The sequence below is a fragment of the Tupaia chinensis genome, unplaced genomic scaffold (genome assembly GCF_000334495.1).
Source record: "Tupaia chinensis unplaced genomic scaffold, TupChi_1.0 Scaffold000568_1, whole genome shotgun sequence".
In the NCBI taxonomy this organism is placed as follows: domain Eukaryota; kingdom Metazoa; phylum Chordata; class Mammalia; order Scandentia; family Tupaiidae; genus Tupaia; species Tupaia belangeri.
In genome coordinates, this window is record NW_006160082.1 from 723,769 (window position 1) to 736,675 (window position 12,907).

The 12,907-nt window shown below is 46.9% G+C and overlaps 1 protein-coding gene across 4 annotated transcripts in view; it reads left to right on the forward strand.

Moving 5' to 3' along the window:
• Window positions 1-12,907, forward strand: part of TTC7B (tetratricopeptide repeat domain 7B) — a 272,398-nt gene that overhangs the window by 62,854 nt on the left and 196,637 nt on the right. For all 4 annotated transcript variants that reach the window (XM_014591391.2, XM_014591392.2, XM_014591394.2 and 1 more), the window contains exon 4: window positions 3,724-3,845. In XM_014591391.2, coding sequence (XP_014446877.1) covers window positions 3,724-3,845 — 122 coding nt within the window. The remainder of the gene's footprint in view (window positions 1-3,723; window positions 3,846-12,907) is intronic.

The following is a 12,907-nucleotide window of genomic DNA, read 5'->3' on the forward strand; positions in this document are numbered from 1 at the left end:
CTGCTGACTTTTTTCTGGATTTATGATTGACCTTGAAAGTTTGTTTATTCATTGAATGCTTATCCTGCACCAGACACTGCAGGAGACACATATACTGAGTGTATCTCTCTCTCTCTCTCTTTTTCTCTCATATATAAAAATATATATATAATATATAAATATATAATATATATAACATATAATATGTAAATATATATTTTATATATATAATGTGTGCAACATCATGGCAGGATGGGGAAATGGAGGAGAAGGGATACCAGCATGGCCATGCCCCATTGGGGAATGCTTTTGCTCTCTCTCCCCCTCCCTTCTCCACCTGCATTATTTTTGTCTTTTTCTGGTGAGTGCATGTGCTGTCTGGTAACTAAAAATAAATAAATGCATACACATGTATGCACATACATACACAGAGAAAATAACTGAATTATTATAATATTATTAAAATATTATTCAGGCTATTTTTGGAGAGTTGAACAGAATTAGAGAAACAAGAGGGAACATGGAGACTCTGTTTAGGAGGCTGTTATAAAAATCTAACAGGAAGTAATGGAAAGATTTTTTTAAAGAAGCGTTTGCTATAGGGTGCGTGTGCTTGCTGGAGAGACAGAGACCGAGAGACAGAAAGTGAGAAATCATCTCCCACAGGCGGGGAATGGCCACACCACAATCCCTTCTCCTCCATTTTCCTCTCATGATTTTGGGCACACACACACACACACATGCACGGTGTGAGTTTTAAGTTGCCAGGTCTGGGACTCAAACTACGGTCTACTGTGTGGGAGTCTAGTGACATAACCATTATGTCATCTGCTGGTCCTGAAATGGTAACTTAAGTGAAGTAGAGGTAGTGAGAATGGATAGGTTAAGGCCTATTTGAGGAATAATTAGGAGGGACATGGTAAGAGATTAGATGTGAGAGCAGAGTGGGTGTCACGGCTCACTCCCCATTGTCTGACTTGGGTAGCTGGGTAAATGTCAGTGCCATTTATGAAGATAAAGGTGGAACAGAGAGCTTAGATTGGGGCTACACCTGGACTTCCAAGAGTATAACCATGTTTAAAGGTTTCCTGGGGAGGTGGAAGTTTGTTAGCTCTTCTTCCAGAAAGGCATTTGAAGAGCTAGAATGGAGATATCTGGTAAGAGGCCCTTGAGGATGAGCCCATCCCTGAGGAATAGCTGTATGGCCTCAATTCAAGACCCAAGCGGAACGAGGAGCACTAAGAAATCCCACTAGCCATATAACACACACACACAGCACTAATGTACTGCTGGAAAAGGGGGCATAAGCATCAAGAAAGACTTATAGCACAAACATGGAGTGACTACTGAAAACTGAGGGTGGAGCAGAAACACTGAGAAAAACATTCTGCTACCCAGATCTCATAGTAAATGCTTATGGAATTTGAAGTCTGTGATGCACCAAAGACAACTATAGAAGCAACAAAACCCAGCTCCCACTCAACTACTCCCTGAATTGATTGAATGGCCCAATGAAAGAAGAAAGGTGCCATTTTAGGGTATAAATGTTATTTACTTGATATTTCTGCACAGCATTCAACATTAACTTTTTTTTTTTTTAATAGATTTTCGCACATGCCTCACCAGAGAGAGGCAGAGAAAGAGGGAAAGTGATGAAACACTCCCTAAGGGGCATGACCACATCACAATCACTTCTCTTTCATCTCCTCTTGGGATTTAGACACACATGTACACGTACCCAGCATGTTTTTCAAGTTGCTGGTTTGGGACTCAATCTGTGAGTTTGCCATGCGAGATCTAGCACCTTAACCAACACACTATCTGCTGTCCCAAGTGTTAAAATTTTAAAAATCACATACATACACACTAGAAATAAACCATTGTGAAGAGATAAAGTAAACAACAAAACTAAGCCCAGAAATGATCCAGGAGTTGGAACTATCAAATAGGAACTTTAAAATCACCTTGTTAATATGTTAAAGGATGTTGTGGGAAAGATACACAGTATAGATGAACAGATGCGAATTCAGCAGAAAGATGGAAGCTATAAAAAAAGTCCAGTTGGGGGGCCGGCAGGTGGTGTGATGATTAAGATGCTGGACTCCCACATGGCTGACCGTGGTTTGAGTCCTAGACCTGGAGGCTTGCTTTCTCACTCTCTCTCTCCTCTCTCTCTGTCTCTCTCTGGTTAAATTGAAGAATAATAATAAATGAATACAATTAAATAAAAATTATTTTTAAAAAGTCCAATTGAAATGCTGGGAATAATAAAACATACACAATGAATAAAGAACTTTTTTCAGTGGGCTTAGCAGACCGGACACAGTTAAGAAAAAAAGTCTTTCTTTTGAAGATAATTTAATAGAAAGAATTAAAACAGAAACACAAAAATATTAATAATAATAGCAAAAGAGTAGGGGGGGGGGACCAGAACAGGCATTCAATAGATGTGGGAACTATGTCATACATGTCTGGAGTCCCAAAAGAAGAAGAGAGAGAAACTGGGGGAGGGGGCCTAAATTAGAAAGCAAAGCAGAAAATTGTATTACTATGTAAATTTCATCATCTGTACTGTGAGTCAATAGATACTGTGTAAAGTTGAAATGTGTGGGTAAAAATAATGAGATATTTTAACTCCTTTTTTGTGTGCGTGCGTGTGCATGTGTGTGTGTGTGTGTAAACACACAAACCCAAGTGGAGGTGCTAGGGGATTTTGGTAAGATTCTGAGATTTGGTTCAAATGTAGAGTTGCCCACCTGGATTTCATTCCTCAGTGTCTTGCTTGTTGGGTGCCTTCTATTTTCCTTTTTCCCTAAAGTCTACAGGTTAGAGACCTAGCAATTATTCTCTATTTGGAGAACAGTTTCAAGACCTGTAGGCTATTTGGGATTTGGCTAGCAACTGGGTCTCCTGAAGAGCTGCTGACTTTCAGCAAGTGTGGACAGCATGCTTGGAAAACATTTGTATGATTTTTAAATGGGCCACATGTTGTTTCTGTTTGAAAAATGCTTTATTTGATCCGTGAGTTTTACTTCACCATAACCCACTCAACTTGCAAGTCTTTCTCCTGAGTGGCTGGCAGTCTTTCATATAGGGCTAAAAATTTAAACCTTTCAAACCCCGTTATCTGGTGAAAAGATAGCGAGTTTGGAGAGAGAGGGAGCTTAGGTTGTTTTTCTCATCTCTCCCCTTGAGAATAGATGACTGCTGCTTAGAGCAGAGGCCTCAGCTTTGTAGCATGGTGAGTTCACCCTCTCTGGCTGACTCCAGGGTCAGTGCTGGTCACAGTACTCCTGTGCTCATGTGAGGTTCATCAAGCTCATATGGGCTGGAGCTGCAGTCTGCCTGTTGATGACTTCAGCCATTGGTGGCCCATGACTGTTACCCTCTTTGTTGGGCTCTGCCTCTGTGTCACTCAGCCTCTTCGTTCATATTCTGGGACTTGATAGAGCCAGTCCGCCTCTGGTATTTCTCCTGGCACCATCCACTCATCAGTGTCCTTCATTCTTCAGTTCTCTGTGCCAGGAGGGCCATGCATGCCATGGGTTGCTTGATAGCTCTCTGTCTACAAGGAACCATTCTCTCTGCTTTTCTAATACTCACACTTCTCTATCTCTGCCTGTGCGCCGATGTTTGTGAAAGGAAGGTGGTTTTTCAAGTTGTGTGGTGCATTTAGAGAAAGGGTTCGAAGGAAGAAGGCTTGGATGTACATCTGATTAGTTTTCCGATTTTCTCCCCTTCTAGGTAATACTTACTAATATTCAGAACAGAAGCCCTAAGCCTGGCCCTGCTCCCCACGATCAAGAACTAGGTTTTTTCCTAGAAACAGGACTTCAGAGAGCCCATGTCCTCTATTTCAAAAATGGGTAAGCCTTCTTCATTTTTTTTAAATCCATTTTCGAAAAAAAGAAAATAGCCAGATAATGCTGCCTCCAGTTTAAATACTATAATAAAGCAAACTTAAACATGAACCGTGATTGGAATTTAAAAAAAAAAAAAAGAATAAACATTGGCTCTTTTAGTCTCTTCTCCACCTGGATCTCTTGCATTCCCATGAGATTTGAAGGTGGGAGAGGGGAGGGAGGAGGGCGCCCACCTATATGAATGAGTTATAAGGATGGAAACCAAGAGCAGGTGGAATCTGAGGGGAGCTGTGCTTTCCGAGACCCTTCCAGGGCTCCCCTTCGTTGAGGAAGAGTTAATGACATGAAGCCCTTCCAGGGCCCCCCTTCGTTGAGGAAGAGTTAATGACATGAAAACCCTGGCACACAGGAGCATCCCCATTTCAGTGGCTGATGCATTCAGAGAATTGGATTTGCCAAATCTCAGACCATGGTTCTTACAAAAGTGAGTGTGGCCGTGATGCCACATGGGACCAGTTTCTATTTGAGTTGCCTCTGAAAGGGGTTAAAGCCAAGTTTAAGACCATGAGTGGAAGGGGTTGCCCTCTAATGCATTTGTGTGTGTTCCTTTTTCTGTTGCTCATGTGAGACTGCTGACTCTGTTCCAAATGTCTTCAGTTGTCCCTTGTTTTGACACTGTGCTGCAGGATAGGTGTCCATGAAGACCCACAGTAGGTATCTGGTTCCTCTGTAGCTCCTCCGAGGCTTTGCGCAGGCGCAGAAGGCCTCTAGAGGCCTCTTCCTTCCCTCTAGGTTCTAGGTGTAGTCAAATAGTGCTTTGAGTGGCAGAGGAGGCCCGAGTCCCAGCTCTTGGAAAAATGAACAGTGGAGTTGCTCCCTCTTCATTTTTAAGAGTCTCAGACCTTGGGGTGTAGTTCATGGAAGTGGAATGTCATCTGCCTGATGGCCCAGAGCTGTGTTCCTCCATCTTTTTACTAGTTAAAAACAAATACTTATTTTCTGAGTCCTATTAAACTATTTGAGAGAAGTCCACTTTGCTCTAAAGGCCACTGGCTCAGCTCAGCATGGCCCACAAAAGGCCACGATGGACACCCCAAGGTCTTGGAGCAGCTTGGTAGCGTTGGCGTGAAGACACTCTTGGGTTCGATCTCATCTACCACTGACTGAGATCGCCCGAGCTATGATGCCTATGCGCTGAGCAGAGGTTCCAGTCCTGTTGTCTTCCCCGTTGTAGGGGGAGAAGGGAGGAAGTACGCCATCTTTTTCTAGTGATCTATCTGCTTCTTTTTCCTTTTCACAATTAATGGTGGCCATAACAGAGGTGCCTCCAACTGCCTCTCTCCTCTCTTATAACATGCAGGTGTATGTATTAATATGGAAGTCCAGGAACAGGAATTCATTCCCAAGAGAATTAATTCCTGTCTCTGGACTTCCATATCCTTCTTCTATAGTATGCTTTGTGCGGGATTGATAAGGGTGGGCTGGGTAACTTCTTTTCATCTTTGAAGCCTGTTCCTTGGTGACAAGGAAGGAAAGCTGCTGGGCTCTGACCTCATTCCCTAAGTGCTGGCTACGCACGGGGTCTGACGAAATAGCGGGAGGGTGGCATTCGACGACGGAGCACGTGCAGCGCATTGCTCTCCGACTTCTGTGACCAAGTTCAGGAAATGCCTGTGAATGGAAGGGAATGCTGAACGTTGGAGCCCTTTCTCTCTCTTCTTCTTGGCCTCTCGTCCTTCTCTCTGGACTCTGAGGACTGTGATGGGATTGGGTCCAGTACTACTAAGGGGCCCGACTAGTGGCTGTGTTTTTTTTTTTTTTTTGGGAGAGATTTTTGCCATAGGGTACATGTACTCACCAGAGAGACAGAGAGAGAAAGTAAGAAACCACTCTCCAGGGGGAGTGGCCATGCCACAATCCCTTTTCCCCCATTCTCCTCCTGGGATTTTGGGCATGCATACACATGCACCTGGCGTTAGTTTCAAGCCTCTGAGTCTAGGGCTCAAACCATGGTCAGCCATGTGAGAGTCCAGCACCTTCACCACTATGCTACCTGCTGGCTCTGCCACTGTGTTTTAGTACTGGGATTGTGCACTGGTAGTAGGAGATTACTCCTGGGAAGGTAGTCGTGAGGGCTGGTCTTGAGACCACACAATGAGAACCCACAGGAGAGAATCTGGGGGGAGATTTGGGACATGCTCCTAGTACTGCCTGCCTCACACCAGTGGGCTACTCGGGGCCTGGGGCCATTTGTCAGTGGACACCTGTACCAGGGTCTCTGTGGAGCAGGTGGGCACAGAGCAAGGTCATGGGTGCCTTTAAGTAGCAGTGACTTCCCTCAGTTATAACTCCTGATGTGTTTCCTTCTGGCGTCCCACTCCTCTGTTTTCCTGAGCTTTTCTTACACATCTGTGAAAGTATAGAGTGGACAGGACTGGCCAGGTGTAGTGGCAGAAAATCCAACATAGATGAGTTTGGCAATAAGAGATGGAAACTGATAAAGCAAATCTTTTTCTTCGGAAACGTACTTAAATATATATTCAGCTCTTTGCTTGCCATCCTGAGGACTGACCGAATTATAAAACTGGACCTTATTTTTTTGTAACTCTCCCATCTTTTCTAAGAGTCACTGCCACCCCAGTGAACTTGGGCTTGTCTTTCAGAAAACCTGGTGCTGGGACCAGCTCCCAGGCCCTTCTAATGCCTTTGACCTCAGCCACGCTTTTCCATTGACCAAGAGCTTTTCCTCCCTCCTGACGGAGCCTCCAGCAGCGTCTCCTCCACCTGCACTGCTGCCCCGGGGGTTGGCAGGTTAAGCAGCTTCACTCCTCTTTGGAGAAGAGGCCACACTCACAGGCACTGTGACGTGCTGCAGGTCACACAGCACCCTGGGTTCAGGCTCCTAGCTTCTGTCCTTTACCTCAGCAGCACTGCAGGGGAGCGGTGGAGGGGCTTGGTTGCACCCCTGAGAGGTGGCCTTGTCCATTGCCTTGCCTGTCCGTGAGGGGCACTTGGAGGAGGGCCCCCAGGCCAAGACTTTGCCAGAGGGTGGTTCCCAGCCTTTGCCTGGTTCTAGTCGCGCTTTTCCTCTTGTCTCATCCACAGAATATCCCAAAGCCTGCCTTTCTTCTCTCCTTCCTTCCCTTCTTCCCTCTCTCATCTCTCATTCCTTCCCCTCCTTCTTCACCTCCCTCCCCCTCCTTGTTACCTTCTCTCACCTCTTCCCACTGTCTTCATTGGAGGGAGGAAAGAGCTAATCCCCCCAACAGCCTCTGCCTCCCAGGCCCAAGGGTCCCTGGGCGTGGTCCTGCATGTCTGTTTGGTGTCTTTTTCTCCACCCCTCTGGGTGGCAGCAGCATGCCTGCTTGGAATGCTAGAACCGTCTCGCCAGGACTCAGCAGAGGGCCGGAACAGTGAGCTCCAGCCTCCAGGGCCAGGCCTACAGGCTCTGAGGTTCTTGGAATCTCCTTGCCAGACCTGGGTTTGGAACCAGTCCTTTTCCTCTCTGGATCTCAGTGTCTTTATCCTTAAGACAGGGTGGATACCACCCACCTGGTAGAGCTGTGATGTGGAGTAAATAAAAATATGCACAAGGAGGCACTCCTGAAGGCAAAGAGCAAGTGGTCAATGGTCTCTTTACGTGGTGGTGGTCCCTGGCTGACCTACCAGTTGAACAGGGACCAGGTTAAATCCAGACTCCTTTGAAGTGGAAATCCGAGGGGAAGTAGGTGTGGTTTATTTGACAGCCTGCTGGGCTAAGGGAACTCTGCTCTAGATGCCTCATCATGAGCTTGGCTGGCAGCTAGTCAGTCCTGGCCCTGCAGGGGCCAACCAGTGTGACCACAGTCACACTGGGGGTCTCAGGGTAGCACAGTCAGCAGCAGAGAAATGGCTTCACCCTGGGCTTCCCTGCAGCCTTCTGGGGAGACAAGTTCTGTTACCCCCTTCCTGAGTCATTGTAGCCATAAGTGCCAGAGAAGCTTGGGCTCGGGGTGCCGGTTATTTACTACATGTCGTTAGGGAGTATTTGTCTTTTGTAGGGGGAGCAAAGGACATTTCCAGCAACTTTGCTCTTGCGGCTGTCAGGTGCACGCGGTGGGGGTGATGGAGGGCGGGAGGGAGAAGGCACCGAGTCTGTGTGTCACCTCTGCGGCTTCAGAGAGAAGTTTATGGAGCAGTGTGAGGTGAGGTCACCTTCCTGCAGCCTCGCTAGCCAGGGCCACCTGGGGGATGCCACATGTCATTAAAGCATTCCCGCATCTGGAGGACTTTTGACTAACCTCACTCACTGTGCTAAGCACTTCGTGCGAGTCATTCCACTGTGGAGGGGCATTTTTGTTATGTAGCGTCCCTCCCTCGTCTGCGCTTTAGCCTTCTACGACTGCAGTTCCCATGGTCACCCACAGTCTGATATTTTGAAAGAGAGAGGGAGACACCACATTCAGATAGCTCTTACAGCGTGTTCTAGTGGATTACTGGCTGTTGTCAGTCTCTCGCTGTGCCTGTTGTACATGACACTTCTTCGTGCGCGTACCTGTAGCAGGAAACACAGTCCGCAGGGTCAGGCATCCACGGGGGTCTGGGAACGTGTCCCCCACAGATGAGGGCCACCACGTGACCGAACTGGTGTTGGGCTATAGGCTGGTAGAGGACATTTATTTCAGTCATTTCCCTTTGTAGATGAGATCCGGAGAAATCCCGTTGGCAATCATCCAACAAAGTTCTATCACTAGGTTACCTCCTAGTACCAAGCACTGTCCTAAGAAAACAAGTCAGACCTGAGCACTGCCTTTGCAGGCTCAGTGGGGGAACCCGTCAACCATCAGGGGAACATGATTTATTCAGGGTCACCTCCTGGTGGGTGGCAGAGCTGGGGCCAGCCTTGTTGCCCCTGACATGCAGTCCACTCCTCTCGCCTCTTGGACTATACCAGCTATGCAGGGTCAGGACTCTGTTCTTGGAAATGCAGTTCTGAGCAGCATCTCTTGAAGGAATACATGGCGTGTAGAAAGCGAGGGCTTTTATAAGCAGTATAGATGTAATTAATTATGTTGTAAGACACATTAACCAAATCTTCCTATCTGTTTAAATGGGGGCATTGCCTGGCTCATCCCTGAATGTCATCAGAATGTTAGTATGGAAACAAAGGGATCTTTATCCATTTTCATTAGGCAGCTCCAAGACCACTCTTTTCAGCCATGGGTTATGGGGACAGGAAATTGCTCTCAGTGCCCTGCCTAAGTGCTGGCATGTAATGAGCCTGAGAATCCCGTGCTGCCTGGAGGCTTTATCAGTGTTCCACAAGGTGGAGGCTCTGTGGTGCTGGGCGGTGCTTGGCTTTGCAGAACAATGGGGTGGGTCATTTTAGGCTTCCAGATAGAGGAGGAGTTTAGTGAACTGACTGGCCCTGCCCCAGGGGGTTTGACTCCGCGATAGGCTGCCTGTCCTAGGCCGGCTGCAGCTCCTCAACCATCGTTGAGAAACTGGATTTCCCTGATAGCTGCACTGGCTTAGGGTCTGTCTAGGGTAGCGATGCTCAGTTTTAATGGCAGCAGCAGGAGAGAGGGAGACTCTTACCTTGTTTGTTTACTCATTCACTTATTTATTCATCCAGCAAATATGAATGTGCTAGGAGTGAGGGTTAAGGCAGCAAGTGATTCCAGTGAAATCTCCAGCCCAGTGGGAAGATAAATAATTACATGTGGGCTCAGCCTTTTAGGAAAGAGAAAGGGAACAGCCTATTTTCACCCTGCAGCTTTTCCTGCAAAAAGATGATTATATAATATGGTGTCTAAAAGTCAAAATTAACCATTTTTTGAGCATTACTCAATACCTCCTTTTAAAAATCATATTCCCAGTACTTAAAAAAAAATTCATCTTGTGTGCTTACCAATGTGGGGGTGGGGGGAGATAGCGCTCCCTGTGGGGCATGGCCACCATACTCTCTCCTTTATTTCAAGACTTCGGGCACAAGCACACACCCAATATGTTTTTCAAGTCATGGGAGCCAGGATTTGAACCATAGTCAGCCATGTGGGATCCAACTCCCCATGCGCAGAGTTCAACCATTGCACTGTGGAGTTGGCCCTCCCAAATAACCTCTTTTTTAAAAAGTTTATTTTTTCGGGGAGAGAGAGAGAGAAATAGAGAGACAGAGACGGGCACCGCCCGTAAAGTCTTCACACTGCTATCCACCCCAGTCTCGGCTCAGGTCACAGGCACCATATGTGCTCCTGGCGTGCTCAGGAAGGCCCAGGTCTGCCAACCCATGGCCTTGCCCATGTGGATCCAGTTAGGTTATCCTGTGTCACCGCCTGGCCCCCCAGTTCCTCTTGATATGCCTGGAGGTCACAGCCCTGTGTTGACATTAGACCTTCTGCTGGCGGTATTTGTGCACCAGCTTGGGCCATTCTCTGATGGGAGGAACTGAGCACACGCCGCAGGAACGGGCAGTTGGGTCTGAGTGGCACTGCCCACCACACTGCCTGCAGATGGTGGCTTGGGGCATTTGCGCATTCTGCCAGCATTAACCAGCTCCTGCTCTGTGCCAGGCCTTCAGAGGCTGGGATCAAACGGTGAGCAGCCAGACCTGCTCCTTGCCCCCGGGGAGAAATCTGACCGCTGCATGCTTGGCTGTCTCTCTATGTCCTAGGTAGCTACAGTGCTAAGGAGGAAAGGTACCTATTTTTCAGAGTCTATTTTTAAATGAAATTGACCTAGATTTGGTGATGATGGGAGGTTTTCTTGAGGAAGTGACTGAGCAGAAACTTGAAGATGAGTTGGTGGATTGGAGCCAACTGGCACAGGTGAGGTCGGGTCAGAGGGGACTGATCTTTGCTGTGTAGACTTGGAAGGATCCTGAGAGCCATTGAATCCAACCAGCCCAACCTTGTTTCTCTGCCTTGTCTTTCTCCGTAGAATTTAGCTGGCATCAAATACACTCTGAACGATATCTACAGGGATCTTAGTTCAATGAAGCATTCTGAGCGACACAAATCTCACAGGTCACACTTTGACATCCATCTGTCCAGAAAGGCAGGAACAGAACCATAAATCACCAGCAGGGCAGGGTCAGGGACGTCTCTCCATGTGACTGGTGCCATGCAGATACCTAGGAGCTGTCCCCTTTGTCCCTTCCTCCTCAAGGGACAGCACCAGTGCTGGGAATGAGCCCCACACTGAGTAGGTGTGCGAACCTCCCTAACTTAGCGCCTGTGCCTCAAGTGTTTGGGGTCCCTTGAGGGATTTGCTCAGTTATCTCACTCAAGAAAGCCCAATGCTATGATGTCCCTATCCGATATTTATACCTCCCAGTCCAGTTGCAAGGTACCCATCCAGGGTCGTTTTTATCATGGTCAATGTTATCCAGTAACATAATTGACATTTTTATCTTTATTAGGGTTCCAGAGGAACAGAACTGGGACATTAACTTAAAGACAGCAGACGAGGGAAGGAATCTGTTAACCCTTTGTCCATATTGTATTTTTTTCTTATTTAATTTGCTTACATCTGTCTCCTACCACTAGAATATATGTTCCACTTAGGCAGGAATTTTAAACTGTTAGGGACAGATCTGTATTTTGTCCTTTAAAAAAATAGTTTCTTTCTTCAATGAGAGAAGAGAAAGACACAGGCACCCCCATCACTCTTGATGCCATATTGCAACTCCAGCCTCAGCCAGCCTAGCTCATGGCCATGTATGTGTGTGCATCCAGTGTGTGTAGAGGGACCTTGGAACTCAAACCCAGGACCCTCCAATGGCCTCAGCATCACAGATCATTGTATTACCACATACCCTCAGAGCTGGCTCTGGTCTGTACTTGAACAGTGTCTGGTCTGTATAGCTGTGTGGGAATAAGTGAATGAGTGACTGTACCTTCTTGTTTGCAGCTGAAACGACAGTGACATGTGGATGCCTGTTGAACAGTTGTGTATTTTCTTTCTAATTAGTCAGTGCAACACATATGTATGGGAGCTAACATGCTGAGCACTGTGCTGCGTGCTGGAGATAGAAGATGGACCAGACGGCCTGACTAGCTTCATGGTACTCACTGCCCTGTCAGTGCTTCTTGGTCACAGAGGGAGATGTGCTGGAATCACCCAGCTCCTCCTGAGTATGATCTATTGTTACCAGAGGATGGAGGGTGCCAGGGGCCAAATAATTTCCTTGACCCCAATAAGAAATATGTCTCCTGGGGGATCAGTAGTTGGTATAGTGGCTATGTTGCTGAACTCCCATGTAGTTGAACGCGGTTCGAGTCCCAGACCCAGTGGCTTAAACTCACACTGGGCATGTGTGCGTGCGTGCCCAAGATCCCAAGAGGAAAATGGAGGAGAAGGGATTGTGGTATGGCCATCCCCCCAGGGGGTGATTTCTCGCTTTCTTTCTCTCTGTCTTTCTGGTAAGCACACGCACCCTATAGCTAAAACCTCTCCAAAAACAAACAAACAAACAAACGAACAAACAAACAAACCAAAAAACAGAAATATGGGGACCAGCAGATGGCATGGTGGTTAAAGCACTGGACATTCCCACATGGCTGACCATGGTTCAAGTCCTGGATCCGGTGTCTTGCTTTCTCACTTTCTCTCTTCCTCTGTGTCTCTCTCTGGTTAAAATAAAATAAGTAAATAAATAAATAAAATTAAAAATAAATAATTCTTTAAAAAGAAATGTTTTCTGGAAAGATCATGGAGACCTCTGTTTACTGCCCAGTCTGAGGTTGGAGGATATTTCCAATAAGGGTGACTTTCTCATTAGAAACGCCTACATTTCTGAGACGTTGCTAAGTTGGTAGAATTTTGGTGTTTGCGGGTCTCCTTCCTTCAGCCTCATGGGCACATCTGGGTGGTATTCTAGAGTCCTCACAGCAGGAAAGAAAAGTGTCATCTTCCCTGAGTTAGTTGTTGAGAACATTTGCTCCTGCAACCTCCTAGACTTAAACATTTTTAAAATTTGGGGCAGGCTGGTGGTGTGGTGGTTAAGGGTGCTGGACTCCCACATGGCCAACTGCAGTTTGAGTCCCAGACCTGGCGGCTTGCTTTTTCACCTTCTTTCTCTCTTC